This window comes from Opisthocomus hoazin, chromosome 19, assembly GCF_030867145.1.
Source record: "Opisthocomus hoazin isolate bOpiHoa1 chromosome 19, bOpiHoa1.hap1, whole genome shotgun sequence".
Classification (NCBI taxonomy): domain Eukaryota; kingdom Metazoa; phylum Chordata; class Aves; order Opisthocomiformes; family Opisthocomidae; genus Opisthocomus; species Opisthocomus hoazin.
In genome coordinates this window covers 16623387-16641805 of record NC_134432.1, presented here as the reverse complement: position 1 = coordinate 16641805, position 18419 = coordinate 16623387, and the positions used below count along the sequence as shown (strand labels likewise).

The 18419-nt window shown below is 41.9% G+C and overlaps 1 protein-coding gene across 10 annotated transcripts in view; it reads right to left on the bottom strand.

The window, feature by feature from the left end:
• The window catches only part of CRB2 (crumbs cell polarity complex component 2), a 76827-nt gene that overhangs the window by 46205 nt on the left and 12203 nt on the right, over positions 1-18419 (bottom strand). For 7 of the 10 annotated variants that reach the window (XM_075439170.1, XM_075439171.1, XM_075439164.1 and 4 more), the window contains exons 2-3: positions 3941-4313; positions 3130-3300 (exon numbers count right to left, since the gene is read on the bottom strand). The exons of 1 other annotated variant lie outside the window; for it this stretch is intronic. In XM_075439170.1, the coding sequence (XP_075295285.1) occupies positions 3130-3238 (109 nt within the window). In that variant the 5' untranslated portion in view covers positions 3239-3300; positions 3941-4313. Of the gene's footprint in view, positions 1-3129; positions 3301-3940; positions 4314-16921; positions 16986-18419 lie in introns of all 10 variants that reach the window. 2 more of the 10 variants (XM_075439167.1, XM_075439174.1) reach the window with 2 other exon arrangements.

Here is an 18419-nt window from a genome sequence, read left to right as displayed (position 1 = left end):
CCAGTTTCATCCTCTGAGGGTTATTAGGCACAATCATAAACAAAGGAGCCCATGCTAACAGCGGCTGCAGACTTAGAACTTGGGAGGTTGGGGTAATTAAGAAACAAGCTTCCAGTTCCACTCAAAAACAGTGCATGAAAATGACTGCTTCAGTACACTTTTCTGCTCTCAGTCACTGCTGAAAAGTGCCTGGTATATTTCTAAAGAGTTCAGGTTTGGGGATTTCAAGCCTACAGACTCACAGGCCAATTCCGTAAACTGAAAAGTTCAAACGTAGTGTGGTGATGTGATGCTTGAGGGTTCTCCGGGGTCCAACCGCTAATTCGAAACCTGCTCTTTTCAGTGATACCCAAAGCTACCGCCCGTACCAGGCATGGTCACCACTTCTCCACCTGGCCACCAGATGTCCCTTCTGCACTGCACAAACGCAAGCGAAGGCCACGGGGTGAGCACAGGTGTCAACCAGAAATCCGTGCATGGCCAGCGCTGCCGAAGGAACGCAGCTGGAGACATGCGGAAATGCTGCCGGACTGTGCCAAGCAGCACACCGAACACTGTAAGACCCGCTGCAACATCCACACAGCAGAAGAGCCAAGGAAGAGGTTTGTTTATGAGTAAAAACTGTGTAAAGTTGCTGTTAAAACTTGGCAAAAATCACACAAAATTTCCAGTCCTAAGACATCCTAATTGCACGTTTTAGACACAATAAATTTTGTTTCCTATCATTGCTCATCAGAACTGCTGGGAGGTAAATCATGCTGCCCAATAAGAGTATTGAGCATATGACACTGGTCAGTCCTACGTAATGGCAATAAAACAATTGTCATGACAAGAAATAGCAGAAAGGTTGCTACTTCTTGCTGTGTGGTAACTCGATAGAATAATGCAGCAGATGGTCAGAGTTCTGACCCAGTCTCGCTTTGCTGGAGCACAATAAACAATTGCAGATAAAATTGTAGTGTTGAGGAAGAAAAGGGTTGGCAGTCCAGTAGGACAAAGGCAGAATGAACATTTCTTTATGAGAATTTCATAGCAAATATCTGTGTGGATTAAGACTGAACATAGCATACGTATCCCACACGCATAGGGTTGCGGTCTAACTCTTCCCATACACGCAGCCCTGAAAGCCTGGCCACCAGGCGCCATCGTCTGGCAACGGACTCTTACTCTTCAGATGCGCCAGCGACCAGCCTCAAACCCATGATACACGTCAGTCACGCAGCTACAAACAGCCAACAAAACCTCAGTGAAACCCTGCCTTAGCGGAGAAACTAGGACACCACCAGGTCCTCTTAAAAGAATATAATTTCTACAGAGAAATGACACCTTAAGCAGAACTTTTTCTAATCAGCATCACCAGCAATTTCTCAGAAGACTCTGGTATTTGTCTGCAGACTATGGGAGGTCCAGGGTTAGGATGTGAGGGAACAAAATCGAAGCAGACTCGTCTGAAGTCTGAAAGCACCTACTCTGCCTTGAAATATTGGCCGCCTGTGCAGAGATCTTCATTACACGCCTCATTCCAAAAAAGAACAAATTGTAAGAACAGTAACAAGGATATCCAATACATGCACAGCACCTATAGCTCCCTCTCCAGCATTTAAGCCTTTTCACAACATATGCAGACTAGGCCACAGTAAAGATAGAGCCATACTTCTGCCAAGTTACTTCTAAAGGAAGTTACAGAAGTCAGGCTCTAACCATGTACGTACCCTTTGATCTATGTGAGACCCTGCCAGAGTGCTGCAGGTCAGCTTCGGGCCCCTTTGATCCTCTTCCACTGCTTACAGCTGCCTCGGTGGAGGTGAATCCCTTCCAAGGGGCCTCTCTCGGCAGATGGGAAGACGAGAATGTTGATCAGCTAACAGGAAGCAGCTAACAGTGTAAAAAAGGTCTCAGGCAAGATTTTCTGCAGTAAAATGTTATAGCAGGAAGAAGGATGTGTCCAATACACCGCCTGGATCTAAGTGCGTTTTGAAGTTGTGTTGACAATTGAGAGGCCTTTTTGCTGCTGTTTCTGTCAAAACGGTCCAACTTGCTTGTAAATACCCCTTTTCGCTGTGACTATGGCTGCTCTGAGGGAGCCTCTCGCCACCGGAAGGCAGCGCTGGGCAGTCTGCTGCCTACCAGCCTAAAACCAGCCTAAAATCAGGCAACTTTCTGTACTAGCGTATGTTTGTTGCAAATGTCTGCATTGCTGGCAATCCTGGAGTCATGCTGGTGCCTAGGGCGCTTCACAGGCTTCAGGGGAAAAGCTAAACGCTCAGGCAGAACCAAAGGAACCTACAACCAGAGCCAAAGCAAGGGAGATATGCCCTGCAGCAGAGCCTGGGTGAAAGGAACCTTGTAATTGCGCTCTGTGAAGGCCCAACGCTGGGGGTGGGGAAAAGGGAATTCTGGAAAAGCCCCCAGCTGGACCTGAAAAACAGGCACACCTAGCTGCACCACACGAGCTGTGTGTCCTGAAGCAGACTAGCCTCTGAAACCTGTATATGACATCTGTCTCTGCCACGGAATCGACAGCTTTGAGCACTGCATCCATTGGCAAGCTCTACCTCATTTTCCTTCCAGATGTAATCTCTGTTGTCTCTCACAGTCTCCATGAGCAGTCTGCTCTGTAATGAGGCCTCAGGGTAAACTGGACATTCTTACCACAGTAGTTTGCAGGAAGCAAAATGGATGCAGACCAAGGATGTGCCAAATGTTGAGGAATGAACAATTTTCTCCAAGAAGCTAATGATGTGGGTCTTGCTTTTGGCATGTGCACCTTAATGAACACTCCATTCAAGAAATACTTTTATTACCTTCAAATCTAATCCAGGTAACTAAACAGACACACCTGCCAATAAGAAGACAAGGGACAACTACAGAAAAAGCCCCACATTCAATTTCCTGACTCACCAGTCCAGGATACTGTCCAGCTACTCTCAGTATCTTAGGCTTGCACATTCACGACTTTCTAGGCCACATTTCACATCAGTATTAGCCTAACAACTGACTGTGCCACAGTGACACAGAGTAGTAAACATCTTCTAAATTAACTTCTGTTCTAAGAATGTTTCGCAGATTGAAGCTCCCATGTGAGTCAATCGCTGCTTCTTCACAGATGCCCCAGAATAACGGCCTTACCTAAACTGAGTGTTGCAGAAGTTGCTGGATCTGCTGTCACTTGGATGAGGGTCTGGCAGCCTTGCATGGACTCCAGCAGCACACGCTGGCATGTGGGCAGACATTTCATTTTGCTGAGATGCAAATCGTGGTGTTTTTATCACCATCCATTTGTCAGATTGCTTAACAAACCTTTAAGAACGACAAACACAGATTTTTACATAATTGTGAGCAGCATTCAAGCTCATTCTCACAGTCTTCAAATGGTGCTTCATCCCTGTGTCAATAACACTGAATTTGTTTCATAATTAGGACTTGAATAATTAACTTGTTACCACACTGGCAACAATTCTTCCAGACCTGCTCTGTATGTGTAGGCCTCTCTAAGAAAATTTTATTTAACAAGCATACACACTTGTACTCCTGAGTGTTTCCTTCTGGCATAGAAAGGTTTGGATAATAACCAACTACATTACTACTACTTCGGCTGCACTCATGTCAGATGAGAACAGCCTGAGCTGAGAGACAATCCCACATTCAGCTCAGGCTCTCATTCTCTCTTAGTACTGCTGCACTACTGCAAACTAAAACTCAAGGACTAGGGACCTATACAATTAGATATTATGGAAATATACATTCCCTGACAAAGACTGCTCAGCATCAGTTATGATAAATACAACAAGTCAATTATACCAATAGACATAGCATTTTCCCAAATTCAGAACAGCAAAGGTTTATACGTAATCAGTTACAGGTCTTAAGACATCAGTAATCGCAAATCAAACTGTATTTCAAAGACATGGTAAAAAATAAACTCAAAAGATATGCCCACCTTAATTCTATGATCCTTGCAGACTTAAATCAGGCCTAATCCCTCACGTCCTCTTCTGAAAAATATCCTTGTTTGCTTCTAACTGCATAACTGGACCAGAGACAAGGGTAGGCTGAGGTTTTTAGGGCTTCAGCATCTTTCTCTCCCCTGAGGGAAGCTCTAGCTTATTCTGCTTCTCTCAGGGAGCATGGTTTATGCACATTTTCTACTTCATCACTTGCAACAGGAGGCAAACCAAGCTCCTGCTGAGCTTCCGCGAAAGGTGATATTGATCTGCAACACAACTGCTTGAATCTTTAGCTCTGCTAACTGGTATGCTGAATGTGCACGGGAGTTCATCAATATGTCTGAAACAAAATCTGCTCGACGGCTTCTGAAAAAAAGAAAAACAAAGCTTTTATAGCATGCTGAATGAAAACACAGTCTATAATCTGTATTTATAATCAAGAAGTCCAACTGTAATATAATCAACTTTCATATACACTATAAGTTGCATTGTACAAGGTCAATATGGCCCTCTTGCCACAATGGGTAAAAGGAGATAAGACACCCAAGTCTGGCTGCACATTACATCAGCTGTGATGACAACACACTGAATCAGTGGGACTGGTGCACTTCTAGGTGTTTGACCGTGCACTTTATTATATGGAACATTTTTAAGCCAAGAGCCTCTGTTGCTTGTGCTGGAATTCAATGCAATCAGTCCTGCAACTGCACTGCCAAAGGCCTCAGGTGCGGGAAGGGGAAGCAGCAGCAGCAGACAAAGTCTGAAGCAGCAGAGTCCATATTCACACGATAGGAATAGAGCACTGGTAAATCCTGGTACAAGTACAGTGGTAGCTTCATCAGGATTACGATCGTTTCAGTAAGAGCAAGAATAAGCACCAAAGCATCCCTCTCTGATGAGAAACAAGGCTTCTTATGAGGTTGTGCACAAAATATTCCAGTGCATGAATCTAGAAACTTCCCAAAAGCTATGGGAAGAAACAAGGAGAGAATTCTAATACTTTAAATCAGATGTCTAATGCCAATCCAGCCTTGCCATTCACCAATTATATGTATCATTTCTGGAAAGAATCATGATAATTGACAGCTTATTGGAACACTATCCATTTCATCCCTGAGAAACTCCATTGCAACTAAGTCGCCCCTATATATATCCCAGTAAGAAGCAGCATCTTGTATTTTTAAAGAAGTCTTCCACACCAAGGCCAGTTTGTCAGTATCATTTATTATGCTTGAATGCTTTATGAGCCAGAAGTCACAAACCTGACAATTTAATTCTCATTTGCTTTGGGAGTGACTACATATGCCAGCCTAGCTATACTATCCGGGAAAATGATGAATCCTTCTGCTTCCAACTCAGCTTTAGGTCCTCCTCTTTCTATTACAGGACAAGACTTCAGAAAAATTTCCTTTCCTGTATCTGTGACCAGAAGGCAAGCCAAAGTATAGATGGCTGAGCTTCCTGTAACAGTAGAAGAGTTGCAGAAATTTCATTTCACTCCATGGTGTATGAATCGATCTCTGGATCTTTAGCTTTGCTAACCTGTACGCTCAGTGAGTCACAGATGTTTCACGAGGGCCGATGAATGCTTTTCAAAAAAAAAAAAAAATCAAACAAAAACTTTGGCTGAAGATTTAAACTCCATTTGATCCTAAAGCCTATTTAATGCATGACTCCAAACCAAACGACTTTGCATATTTCTGCTACTCTCGCTTCCCAGAAGGTCAGCAGGGCAACCAGTCTCGAGAAAATGGAATCCGAGAAGCAGGGAGAAAATCTCTTTAGATGTGTGTCATCCAAGAAAATGACAGATCACTGTCACTTGTACTATATGAGACTAAATGAAAATTTCTTCAATTCCATATCTACCTTTCTGTAAAGCGTGTTAAAACACAGGTTCCCTTTGCTTCTGCATTTCCTTTGACTCAGGCCAGACAATGTAACATGGAGATTAATCACTACACAGCACCCTGTATTTCTGAGATTTCACAGCTTCATGTCACTTAGAAAGGTAAAAAGGCAACCTGCAAGACTGTCAACTGTATGGGCTGTTACAACGTTTCCTCTTAAATTTGGGGAATCCTACAGCCATTTCCCTGAAACCTTGAATGAGCTAATGATTACTTTGAATTTTTCTTTGTTAGTCAGAGTTAACCCTAAGTAGCTTTCAAGAGTTCAGACTACATGTGAATGACCCAGCACCTCTTATTATAGCAACCAACTTTCTGGAGTACGTGAATGAGAAAATAAAAACAACCAAAACGCACAGAAAGCCAGGAATGTCAACACATTCTTCTTTTACCTTGAAACAGTTTTTCCCCATTCAGCACAAGGTTATGTCCTTCACACATGATTTTAAAATAGCGAATCCACTCCTGGCTGTTAACTTCAACACTGATATATACTTAACTCCAACTGCCTTGTTTACTTCCCCTCAGTAACTCAACCCTATTGGAAATTTCTGTTAAAAATCATAAAGCTGACACCTTGTATTCCCAACACCAAATATCCACTGGAGTTAGCACTGAAGTCAAAGCCACAGTTTATCCTCTTTCCATGACTTCAAAACTCACGATCGTCCATTAAGGTAGCCAGCAAGGAAAGTGATTTGCTGATTCTACCCAGCAGAGGACTTGATCTCTTGTTTTTTTCTGTTGCTTTACAGAAATGGTACTTCAGTTATGAGCACACATCCTTGTGGGCTGACCAAATCTCACTGTTAGGTGAGAACGGGTTCCTACAATGTAGGAACCAAATAACTCACTTGGGCAGTAACACACAGGAATTGCCACAGCAGCAATGGACACAACGCTTCCCAGTTCAGCCATTCATCTCAGCTGAAACTGAGCTTCCAGGGGTGAAATAAGGTCAAAACACAGAAAAGAGTGAAATGGAATCTGTCCGACAATGAGCCAGGAGTTAGGCGCCCGATCCACAGAGCCTGACCAAGGACAAAACGGTCATTCTCTGTTAGCTGTGGTGGGATGTTGGGAATTTTGAGCAGATGTTAATAGGACGAATACATACTAGTCGTACAGCCTCAGAATGATAATGCCTCTGAATACCAAAAGCATATTGATCTCCTGAAGTGCATAGTCAGAGCATCTAACGGCTCTAGGGAGAACAGGGAAACACTCAAGGGAGGAGGGGGGGAATAAAAAGAGAAGATGCTTTAGATTGGAGAGTTTTATCAGTAAAAAAAAGCCTTGTGGCACACAAGGAATGTTAAAATGCTACTGCACATACAGATACTGAGGGATGTCAAAAATACGCACTTTGTGCATAGGCACGGAAGAACGAATTTACAGCACTTGTATACTTATAACAGGTCTAAAACATTTCTTGTAGGTAGAATATTAGAACGAGGAAAAACCTAAAGAGGAAACCAAATCCTTACTGCACTGTCCTGGTGGATCAAAACTGTGGAAAAAGTGAAGCTAACACTAATGATGCAGAGAATGCAGATACTGTTCAAAAGAAATTCAAAGGGAAGTTCTTTCTATTTTAATGACCCCAGCTGTTATTAGTAATGCAGATCAGGTCTTTGTTCTAAAAGGAAATTTCATTTGTAACCTTCAGTGTCTTTTTCAAGAGTGAGACATTTGAAAGCTCCTTTTTAAACAAGGGCTGTGTAACAGGGAAATTCAATTCATTCTCTTTGCTTTGATATATACTTAGTTCAGCACTATACACACACAATCAAAAGCAAAATGCTACACTGCACTCTGGACTAGAGGCCCAAGCTGTCCAATGGCATATGGCCTCTGCTCTGTGGTACTGATCCAGTGCTTTCACCATCTCACAAAAGCACATAGCTCTTTGAAGGAGGACGAGACTCCTGGGCAACAGGACTGCAAATTATCAGCTTGTTCAGAGATGTTTTTCTTTATGAGGTACAAATCAGACTAAGCTACACCAACAGAAAGATCATTGTAAAGTTCACTCTCAGCAGTGCCACCATAGGAGCATATCATAATTCCATGAACTCCAGTCAACAGTATTATATATCCCCTGAACCACTAAGGACATTAAGCAAACACACTGAAGAGATGAGAAAAGATTCCAGTTGTCCTGAGGTTCCCACTCTCTGACCGCAAAACCGCATTCTAACATCAAATGGGGAATGAAACTCAAGGGACATTTTAATCCTACACCCCTGCTCTAATTAATAATCCTACCTTATCAATATTTGATAGAGCTGTTCTTGTCTCGCCTCTGACCATTACTCTTTTCATATAATGCTCTGAATTATGCTGCTCTATAGCAATGTAATAGCAATGTACTCCTTTCAACCTAACACACATGGAAAACATGGCACCTCCTTTCCTAACACAGTGCCTTTCCAGAAGATCCTGCTTCAGGACAGCCCATGAGATCGACAGCTATAGCATATGTAACTGGGTAACAATCTATGCAAAAAGATATATTGACTCAGCCCTAAATGACCCCTCCTCTTTGTGTCCCATTCCACCACCATCATTTGGAAAAGAAAATACACTCACATCCTGAAAACCAAACGAAAACATAGATAATGTTGAGCATAAGGGAGAACGGTCATTATGTATACTGGCATAGAGAATCACAGTTAATAGGCACAAAAGCAATTATGACAAGAAAAACTCACCATTTTTTGCAAACTAAAGTGTTGAGGAGGAGGATGTAGACTACCCTGTACTAAACATAACAGAAATGCCCATCTCTCACCATCTAACCCTCACTCCTGTCACACAAACTCACTTGGATGAGTACATGATTAGGTATGCTGTTGTGGTTGTATTTCCACAGGGTTAAGAGGTTACTGCTGCTACCCAATTACTCATCAGTACAGCTCCACAAGAGAGTACTCCCTCTCTGCTTTGCATGCGTAACTGTAAATGCAATAACTTCCAAAACAGATGTTGTTAACATGATCAAGAATATTAACTCAGCAATTGCAAGTGCTTAAACTAATGTGAATTGCTTAGGCAAAAGGCAGCTCAAGAACAATTACATGCAGCTACACAAAAAGTAAAACATTCCACAATCCACACCACAATCTTTAAGAATCCTCTCTGGAAAGCAGAATACATATTCTAAATTCTCCACCAGTGCAGAATCACTGCTGAAGAATTGAGACACAGGGAAAGGCAGTACAAATTCACGGATACAGAAAGGGCCTTTTCTGTACATTGTTCAGTCTCTCAGTTTCTGAATACTGTACCTTTCACCTGCAAGGGAACTTACTCAAAACAAACATGAAAAGCAAAAGTAAAACAAACATTTAAGAGAAAAATAATCTGCTGACAGAAGAGAAGCACTCAGCCTGTGCATTTTCTCGGTGCTATGCAGCTCGTTTCTCTACAGGACAACTGTCCCCAGAGCGAAGGTAGGAGCTGAAGTACAGCAACATATTGGGAGGCTTCCACTTCCTTGTCAGATCATACATTTTCCCAGTTCCAGGCTTTTATCGCATTGTACAATGTTGGTATCGCAACATACAAGTATCAATTCATGAAGAAATACAATGAGGGAGCAGATTAATTCATCCCAGTTTAAAGGCTAGGCAGTGGCTTCCCTGCCTGAAAAGCAATACCACAGCAGTTACTGTTTACAGGCAATAAAAAAGAGGAAAGAAGTACTTAAGAGTCATCCCCAACCTTCTTCAGTCACCAAAGATCAGTCACAGAAGCGTGGCACTCTTCCTCCCTAGCTCCTTAACGCAGTGTCAGGATAAAGACTACAATTTGGTCTCCCAGCAGTGAGAGGGAAAAGGAAAGAAAAAAGTGCGGATGAAGGAAAAAGAAACCAGTCAAAAGCAGGTCTGGGACACCATGAAGTTAGAGAAGCTATTCTTTCACTTGTGTGTGTGTGCGTGAGGAGGCCAAGCCAGTTCTTCTGTTCAGAGTGTAAAAACCTGTAATTTCAGCACCTAAAAGTGAGCCCCCGAAGTTCTGCGCCCAGCCAGGCTTTCCTGTGCTCACTTTCCGCGTGGAGCCCAGTGGAGACAGAATTTCTGTGGAGAGCAAGCGCACAGAAATCACATCAAAGAGGTTTTTGCAGCTTTAGCTTGTGGAACATAAAGCAGAGATATTAAAATGGGAAGATTAAAAGAAAAGTAACAAAGAAATCTTGAGGTATTCATGGCACCACAGGTAGAAGTCAAAGTGCCAGAAGAAGCCAGAGAGACTGCTAGTTACTATGTGTCTTCTACGCCTACCATCTGACTCCAAGCCCAATGAAGTAATAAAGATAGCTAGCAATTACAGTAGGCTTTGGTTCAGGCCCACAGAGAGCATGCTGCTAGGAAGCTCAATCCTTCCACATTTCAGCAGATTGTGACGACTGTGAGATTGCCAAAGGTCAGAAAAACTATGGAGAAAGGGAGTAAGTCCTGAATAACATCTGTCTAATGAGTTAAAAACACTAGATTGCAAGCTTTGAGGGAACTTTTCTGTCATCTGTTCTGTTTTCAGAGAGAATAAAAGATGTGATTGCATTTTATTTTTTCACAGCAACGATACAAGCCCAGAACAGCAAACAGATGGAGGTGTCATAAGCAAAGTGTGAAAAAGAAAAAAAAAGAATAAAGTGAGAGTCCCTCTGCTGGAGATTATCGTGCTGTGAAATCCTGTTTGTAATGAACTGTCAGAAAAATGCCTCAATTACTACAGGTTGGGATAAGCAGTGGGATAAGCATAGGTACTCCACCTGAAAGACAGAAGGTCCCCAAGGATGGACAGGTTATCCCCACCACAAAGCAAGGCAAGCCATAGAACCGGGCAGGCCCCCAGTCCAGCAGCAGTCTGCATGCCAGCCCCAAGGCTTGGTGTTGTAATCAGCCCTGGCATGACACGGTTTGCAGGAGCATACACCCAAATTCTGAGTAGCGGAGCTCTTGAGAGGTGTCAAGTGACAGAGTAAGGCTTTGGGTTGGTTGTTCCCACCCACAAGTAGGGGAGAAAAACCAAAGGTGGGAAGTACAGAACAGACAACATCCCGCAAGTGGAAGGAACTAAATGGTATCAACCTATGATGGAAAAGGCTTAATGTGGACTATCAGAGACTACGTATCCCCACCACAGAACGTGCTAGCAAGGTTTAACTGAGCAGTATGGATTTTGAGGGACGCGCTATTTTATCTATAAAAAGAAGGTCTGGAGATGTTACAATTTAGTCCTTTTGGTCCTTTATTAAAATGCTGTAAATGGTAACTTCTTCGACTAAAGAAGAGGCTCTTTCTGCCATGAGCTGTAAAAGGACGTTAGTTTTCAATTCTGCTTTTGAAGGATGTTTCAGATATTGATTTCTACTTCATGCTCAATGTAAGTTACATTTTCTTCACAGTTCTGGGGCTCAGAGCAGAGAGAAGCAGCATTTTACTGACTACTTTCCCGAATCTCTAAACAGATCTTTTTAAACAACATTCTCTGAACAGATCTTCCCAATACTTCTCCATCCCATAACCCAGCAGCCATAACAAACCAAAGTATTTGGCAATACTGAATTGCTCAAAGAAATCTGAGACTGCTTTCTGTTCATAGGTCTCCCTCAGGGCCCTGAGTGGGTTGCAATAGCACCGACAGTTGCCCTGAATAGCTTGTACCCAAACTCTCTGCTTGATGGTGATTAAATATATAAAATGTTACATGTCCAATGTTTGAAACAAAAAGGCCCAGGGCACCTAGGAAATGCTTTCCACATAGCCCTCATTATAGCACTGGAACTACTGGAAATACTATCACGTGATCCAGTCGCAAACTTTTGCTCTAAAGAAAAGAAATCCAGAACAGAATGGAACAGTGAGAAAGTTCAAGACTTCAAGACTATTTTTTTTTCTTTTTATTCCAGGTGTAAGACAGTCTCTGTCATAGACCTGTATGGGAAAACAGATGTTATACGCACTCATTTCCTACACAGATACTATTCCTAGAAGCGTGCTCGTCGAGGCAATTCTATGCAGAGTTGTTTTATTGGTACTGTGATACCTGTACACTTCAAGAAGAAAACAAGTTGGGGATTTTTTCCTTTGAAAAGGCTATGCTTCACAAAGAAGTTGCTAACAAGGGGAAGTGAGTATGTGCAGAACACTGATATTTTCTAGTATCAATTGCAAATTAATTAGACTTTGTTAGATAGTTATAATTTTTTCCAGTATAATACTAATGCTGACAATCAATTAGAACTGATTAGCATTTTGGTAGCAATAGCTTCTGACTGATCAGGCTGTGGTCCCCACTGTTCCACCAAACCACAGAAAAAGGCAAAGCAAAAGCACAGACAAGGCAAACACCATCTCTGGCTCACCAAGTAATTTAAATATATGAAAGTAAGTGTGGCTTTATAGTTCTTTAATTATGTATTGCCTCTGAATTATGTATGGAACAGGGCATACAGGAACTCTGGTGGAAAGAAGCAGTGCTGTGCAATAGTATTTCCTCACCCAGGGTAAGACGTGAACAAACCCTACAACGGGTTTGCTCCAGTTTAATGGAATCCTATCATTCCCAGAAAATCCGGTCACCCATTCTCACTGCAAGAAGCCGTCCCACATGCCTAAGAAATTCCCTGTAGCCCCTTCAGAAGAATACATTTACATTGCTGGTGAGCAAAAGCTTTCTCCTATATCCTGCTGTACTCTTACTTAGCCCAAATATTGTTCAAGAATAACACAATACATAGGTACATTATACCTGTAAGCCTATACGACCTAACTGATTTAATGTGAAGTGTTTAAATGCAGAATATAGATCGTGTCTTTCATATTAGTGAGTGGTTTTGTAGCGTATGGCAAGCCCCAGAACTGTTCAGATTATTCTGGGACTTCACGTAATCAGCAATTTTACTGCTCTGTTCAAAAGTTATGACTATTTTTGCTACTCTAATTCAATATTTACACCTCTGCCATTTTTTGTGAGGGACAGGAATGAATCAACTCTTATAATGTCATCTAATCTAGCTGTAATGTCACTTGGAAACAAAAGCCAACATTTTCTTAGTGTTGTCACGCTACGACTACACACATAGTGGTGACAACACCTACATTAACCACTATGTCAAGTTCTGCCACTGCTACCTATAGTGGATTTATAATAAATGTATATATACACAAATGATCCATTAGTATAAGGATTCCTGTGTTCTATCCTTAATTCCATTCTCTTCTTTCCCTTTGCTTTTGTTTTTTATGTTCTTCATTTTAAACACATAGTTGTGTATTATGCATAAATAAATAAATACTTTGTAGAGAAGTGGTAGATAAATGATTAATCCAGGAGACAGTTTTACAGGTTGGTCTGTCCTTATCCATTTCAACAGTCAGACATAAACAAGAAACATTCTTCCACCTCCACTCCAGCACCTCTTTAGCTTGGGTCTGTACCTTGCACTGGGCAAAACACTACACACTGCTCCCCAAAGCCAGGTTTCAAGCAGATACCAGCAGCTTCCCACTTCAGATACAGAGCGACATACACAGGCGGACGTTTGTTTTGTGCTGTGAAGACTTCTGAAACTCCAGGTCTAATTTTGCATACAGAACATTTGTGCTCCTGTCCTTCCCTTAAGCGCAATGCCCTTCCCCCGAAGCGGTGACAAGGCCGGCCTGCTGCCGGGCAGGACCGCCGCGCAGCCAGCCCTGCTGCGGGGACAGCCCGGGACCTGGCGGGGACAGCCCAGGGCCCGGCGGCGGGGACAGCCCAGGGCCACGGGGCGGCAGAGCCGAGCGCCGCAGCGGGTCTCGCTGCCCGGCAATGTCTCCAGCAGGCCTGTTCTCTGCCCGAGGGGACTCTCCAGATAACTTCTTGCCTCCTCGTTAATTAATATACCTATTTACAGACAAAGTAAAGATTCAAACGGAAACATTTATTCAATTAATAACTTTGAGTTCTAGTAGAATAAACAGTATCAAATCAGTTCACTAGCTCGGGGGTTCGTGACAATCTAACACATTCACTTTCTGTTTCCTCTCTGTGGTACCGTGTCTCACACAAGAGTTAAAACCTCAAGCATCACCAGCTGTCTTTGTAACAGAACGAGTACCAGAAGTTCCGAACCATCAAACCATTTGCTTCAACTCACAATGAACAGAAAACAGATTGGCTGCAACAATCAAGTCAGGCTTGCTTCCGCATCCCTCTTCCTAAGACGTGGTGTCTAATCTTTAAGTCTTCAGCTGGTAATTCAATTACTAGCTTCCTGACAGCAGCTATAAATGCAGTCTATGTTACTTAATGCTATTTGGTTCACAACATGAATAAACAATATTCTGCTACAGATGCTTCTGAACGTCTACATCATGAGACCTTGCTTATCCTTCCACTTCTGAGGAAGCTGCATATTTTATTCCTTAAATATGCTGCAACGGCTCTGGCTCTATGGCCACAACCTTCCGTCCCATGAGAGCGGCAGCCCCATGACTTCAGCAGCTTTGCCCAAGACACGAGCAAGCTGTAAGGTCTAGCCACAAGAAAAATCTTTGAAGTCAAGCCAAGGGGACCTCTGCAAATTGCATCTATGCTCTCCACTTTTTGTTTCACAGTCTTTTTAAAACCTTCATGATACTGAGAACCTCATAAATACTCACAGTAATAACTACTAATTTGATCTATAAATAAAGGGAACTGACAATTTCACATCTGCTGGACTTTTACAGCAGGATTGAGCTGAACACTGTGAGCTCAGTTTATGCCTAACCTTGGGCATACAGACTCTTTCTGGTCCCTATGAATGTAGTCCCCAGCCTTTACTCCTCTCTACCCAAGTCTCCAACTCCATCATGCCACTCAGAGCAAGTTACACACACAAAGTTGCCGAACATCACTGCTAACACACTCCAAGCCAGCATGCTTCCAGTTATACAATAGTTAGTAAAGCAGGATTAGGGAAATAGGCTTTTTAAGGACAAGTAACTTTTATCAACTGTTTCTTCTGACAGAAAACTTTGGACAGACTGTACAAGTTGAAGTTCAGGTCAGAGTTTATAAAACACAGGCATTTAACCTCAGAAATAAATATTACAAACCCTCTGAATAATGATACTTTCATCTAATAATAACAGTTTGTTTTGCCCACACAAAAAACCTCCTATCTAGAAACACTGACATAATTAAAGATCATCTTAGTATAAACCTCAATTAACTAAAATTCATCCAGCCAATTTACCAGGTTAGCCAAGCTGGCTCTGTGTACACCAGCTGCACTGCATCAAACAGCAGTGCTCTACTTACAAAGTGTGCATTTATTCAAATATTGTGGACCTCTTCTGACACTCTACATGAAGACAGAGAGTAAGCGTAAACATACCAAGAAGTTTTGGGAGTGGTAACTTTCAGGATCTAGAATAATTATTTCTGCTGCTGAAGATTTGTTAACTTTCTGTGAAGAAACAAACACGGGTTAAAATCTGAGCAGGCAGTAACTGTGTATGTGTGAGAGACAAACCGACTATTTAAAACAATTTACAAATTCTCAGCAGAAGTAGTTACTGCAGAGACTGAATACACTGTCTACCAAAATTCCATTAATTCAGAACTATGTCACTTAGAATATTAATTTTTCATCCACTACATTCGTATTTTCCAAACACAAGTCACAGCTGTTAGAGTTGCAAAATCTCCATTTGTCTCTTCTTTCAACATAGGTGAGGATTTACTATAACTCGTACCCCTCTATTATACCTAGACCTATTTATATTTGAGTTTCCCATGCCATACGTGTACTCCTCTATTTCCTGAAACGTGTCTAGTTTAGAATAGTATATTGCATATTTGGTGCCTGAAGTGCTGCTTCAGTTAGTTGGAAAGTGCACCTTTCTCTTTGCTTCATTATTGGGCACGAGGCCTGGAAAAATACAAATGTACAAATTCAGTACAATAAACCTGGAACTTGTCAAACTCCTGCAAATCCTTCTTTTGGAAAAGTCCAGGTAAGAACAAAAATTTCCATGCATGATTTCATAGGAAGCAAATATTTTATAATGTTTATTAACTATTTTTATGGCTTCTAGCATCAGGGTATCCAGACTCTTAAAGTAATGATGACAACAGCATTGACCTCTGCATCCATCCAAAGATCCAGAAAAACTGGCCATTTATCAACCTTCCTTTATCAGTTGCTCCAGCTTCTTCTTGTAACAGATCTGTATCTCCCAAAATTTGGGGAAGATTCACTCAAGTCCGACCAGGTCAGCCAAACCCCTTTTCCAGTCTCAGCCACACCATTCATGAAACCCCTTATAATGCAGTACAGCTTAATTCTGCCCTCAGGACTCCAGTCTTGCATTCATGTAGTTTGGGCCATTTCCTTTATTCAAACCCTCTAGGCTCTTCTGCTTTCCAAGTATTTAAGCATTTGAGCTTTGCTAATGCATCTTTTTATTTGCAGATCTCACAAGTTTTTGCCAGACTAGACACATGCAGCATGCTACACAGCTTTAAAAAAAAAGCATGTAAATATTCTTAGAACGGCTCCACCAGAATAGCGTAACAGACAGCCTGTGGCCCTGGAAGAGGGGCCGTGCTCATTGTGGTGCTACCTGCTGAGCACAGCCGCAGCATTCAGAGCGTTATAAAAAGGGCATTACTGTAACAATGACAACGACAGCGAGCGCTACTTGCATAGCATTTAATGAGCACCACAGACCATGGCATTTGGAGACTGACAGTTTCGGTTTGTTTGTTGTTGGGTTTTTTTAACCCCAGATTTCCATCACCTTTCAAATAATAAAGCACCTGAATTAATCAGAGAGTCAGTTCTGAGAAAGCAGCATACATGATTTCAAGCCCTTTTGCAAAAAACACACATGGATGCCTTCCAAGGCCAGCATGACAAGTCTTCTGCAAAGAAAAATATTTGAGAAGATCACACTATACTTGCTTGGAAATAATTTTGTTTGCAGGATCTGAACTATAATTAGAACGCTGATGCCCCGTTGTAACAGGGACAGAAGTAGAACTACAAAGAGAACAGAACAATTTTCAGGATAGGGTATTACTCACAAACTGAAGGAACAGGTCATGATGGACAAACTTCTGGTATCAGTTCTTTCCAAGTTTTAGACTTCTGCAGAAGCAAAATAGAAGATCCAACAAATAAAAATATTTACGTATTTTGAAAAAAAACAGAACATCCCAGGCAAGGTACTTCTACGCTTCCCCTTTAAATTTTCCACAGAACACTGTTTTTGTAGCTGCCAATTCTGTGACCTTGCTGGAAGTCACCAAGCCAGAGATCAATTAGTGAGTGCAGAACAGAGAATCAGCGTTGACTGCTTTCTGCCTGTCCCTTGGGAAGAGCAGCTGCGCTTCAGGGTACAAGCAGCATCAGCCTGGAAGATTGTTACCCACTGGGAGTGCTGACACGCAGGTCGGTTACTAACTGCGAGATGCACAATGCAGCAGAACTGAAAGGAAACAGGAAACCTCCTTTTTACTTTGACTTCCTCATTTAAAATTTTCCAGCAATTTAAAAACATTTTAATTTTGCACACAATAAAACCTTATTACACTAAATGATACCTACAACAAACACACTAAGCTGGCTTCAAACATATAAATTATGAATGTTCGTTAGTACTTGCCCTACTGAAGTGCCCCATAGGATATCATCCTTTAAAAATACTGCATACTCTTCTCATATCCCATTTAATTACTCATCAAAGTTGAGGAAAGTTTGACTGTAAACATTAATTGAGAATACGCAAAATAAATTCAAAGAAACTTTTACTGAATCTCAGAAAAGGTTTCCTGGCTTTTACTAGCAAAGGAAGAGAAACATCATCAGTAACGCTGAAGAATGATCAAAACACCTACCATCTTCAACACACCTGAGAAAAACATGTTGCTTTTCCTTGAAAGGGAAATGCAGTACAGGGGGTGGAATTTCTTAAAAGGAAAAAAAAAAAAAGATAGAAAGTAATCTGCACCAGCAGTACTGAAGTTCTGAAACTGGACTGATTTGGAGCATGTCATCCAAAGAGGTACAGCAAGCACTTTTAAGTAAGCCCCGTCAACCCTCAGTAGATCACCACTACCCCCATTTCATATACAGGATGAACCAAAGCACAGAAGAATTTGGAGATTTTACTTGTGTTACACACCAAACTATGGTGCCAGAGAAGGATAATCGCCCCAGTGCCTAAACTTCCAGTTGTGTATCTGAACTACCACACAAGTTACCAGAGAGGATAGTGTCCTTCCTGCCGACACCTCCAGATAAGCAGCAATGAACCCTCCACTGTCCCCAATGACGCACAACTCTTTCCAATCCACTTCAGATAAAGCTCTTACACGCACTGCAAGCTTTATTTTCTCTTTCACACAGAAGACTAACATAGAAAATTTGGAATTAGAAGAGTCAGGGGCCACCTCTGCATCTACCAAAAAGCTACTGCTACCTAATTTGCTTGGCTTGTGCTTCTATGTCAAAGGTGAAATAAAACATAAAAGAAAAGAGACTTTTACAAGTGTCAGGAGGTAGAGAAAATGGGAGTTGATA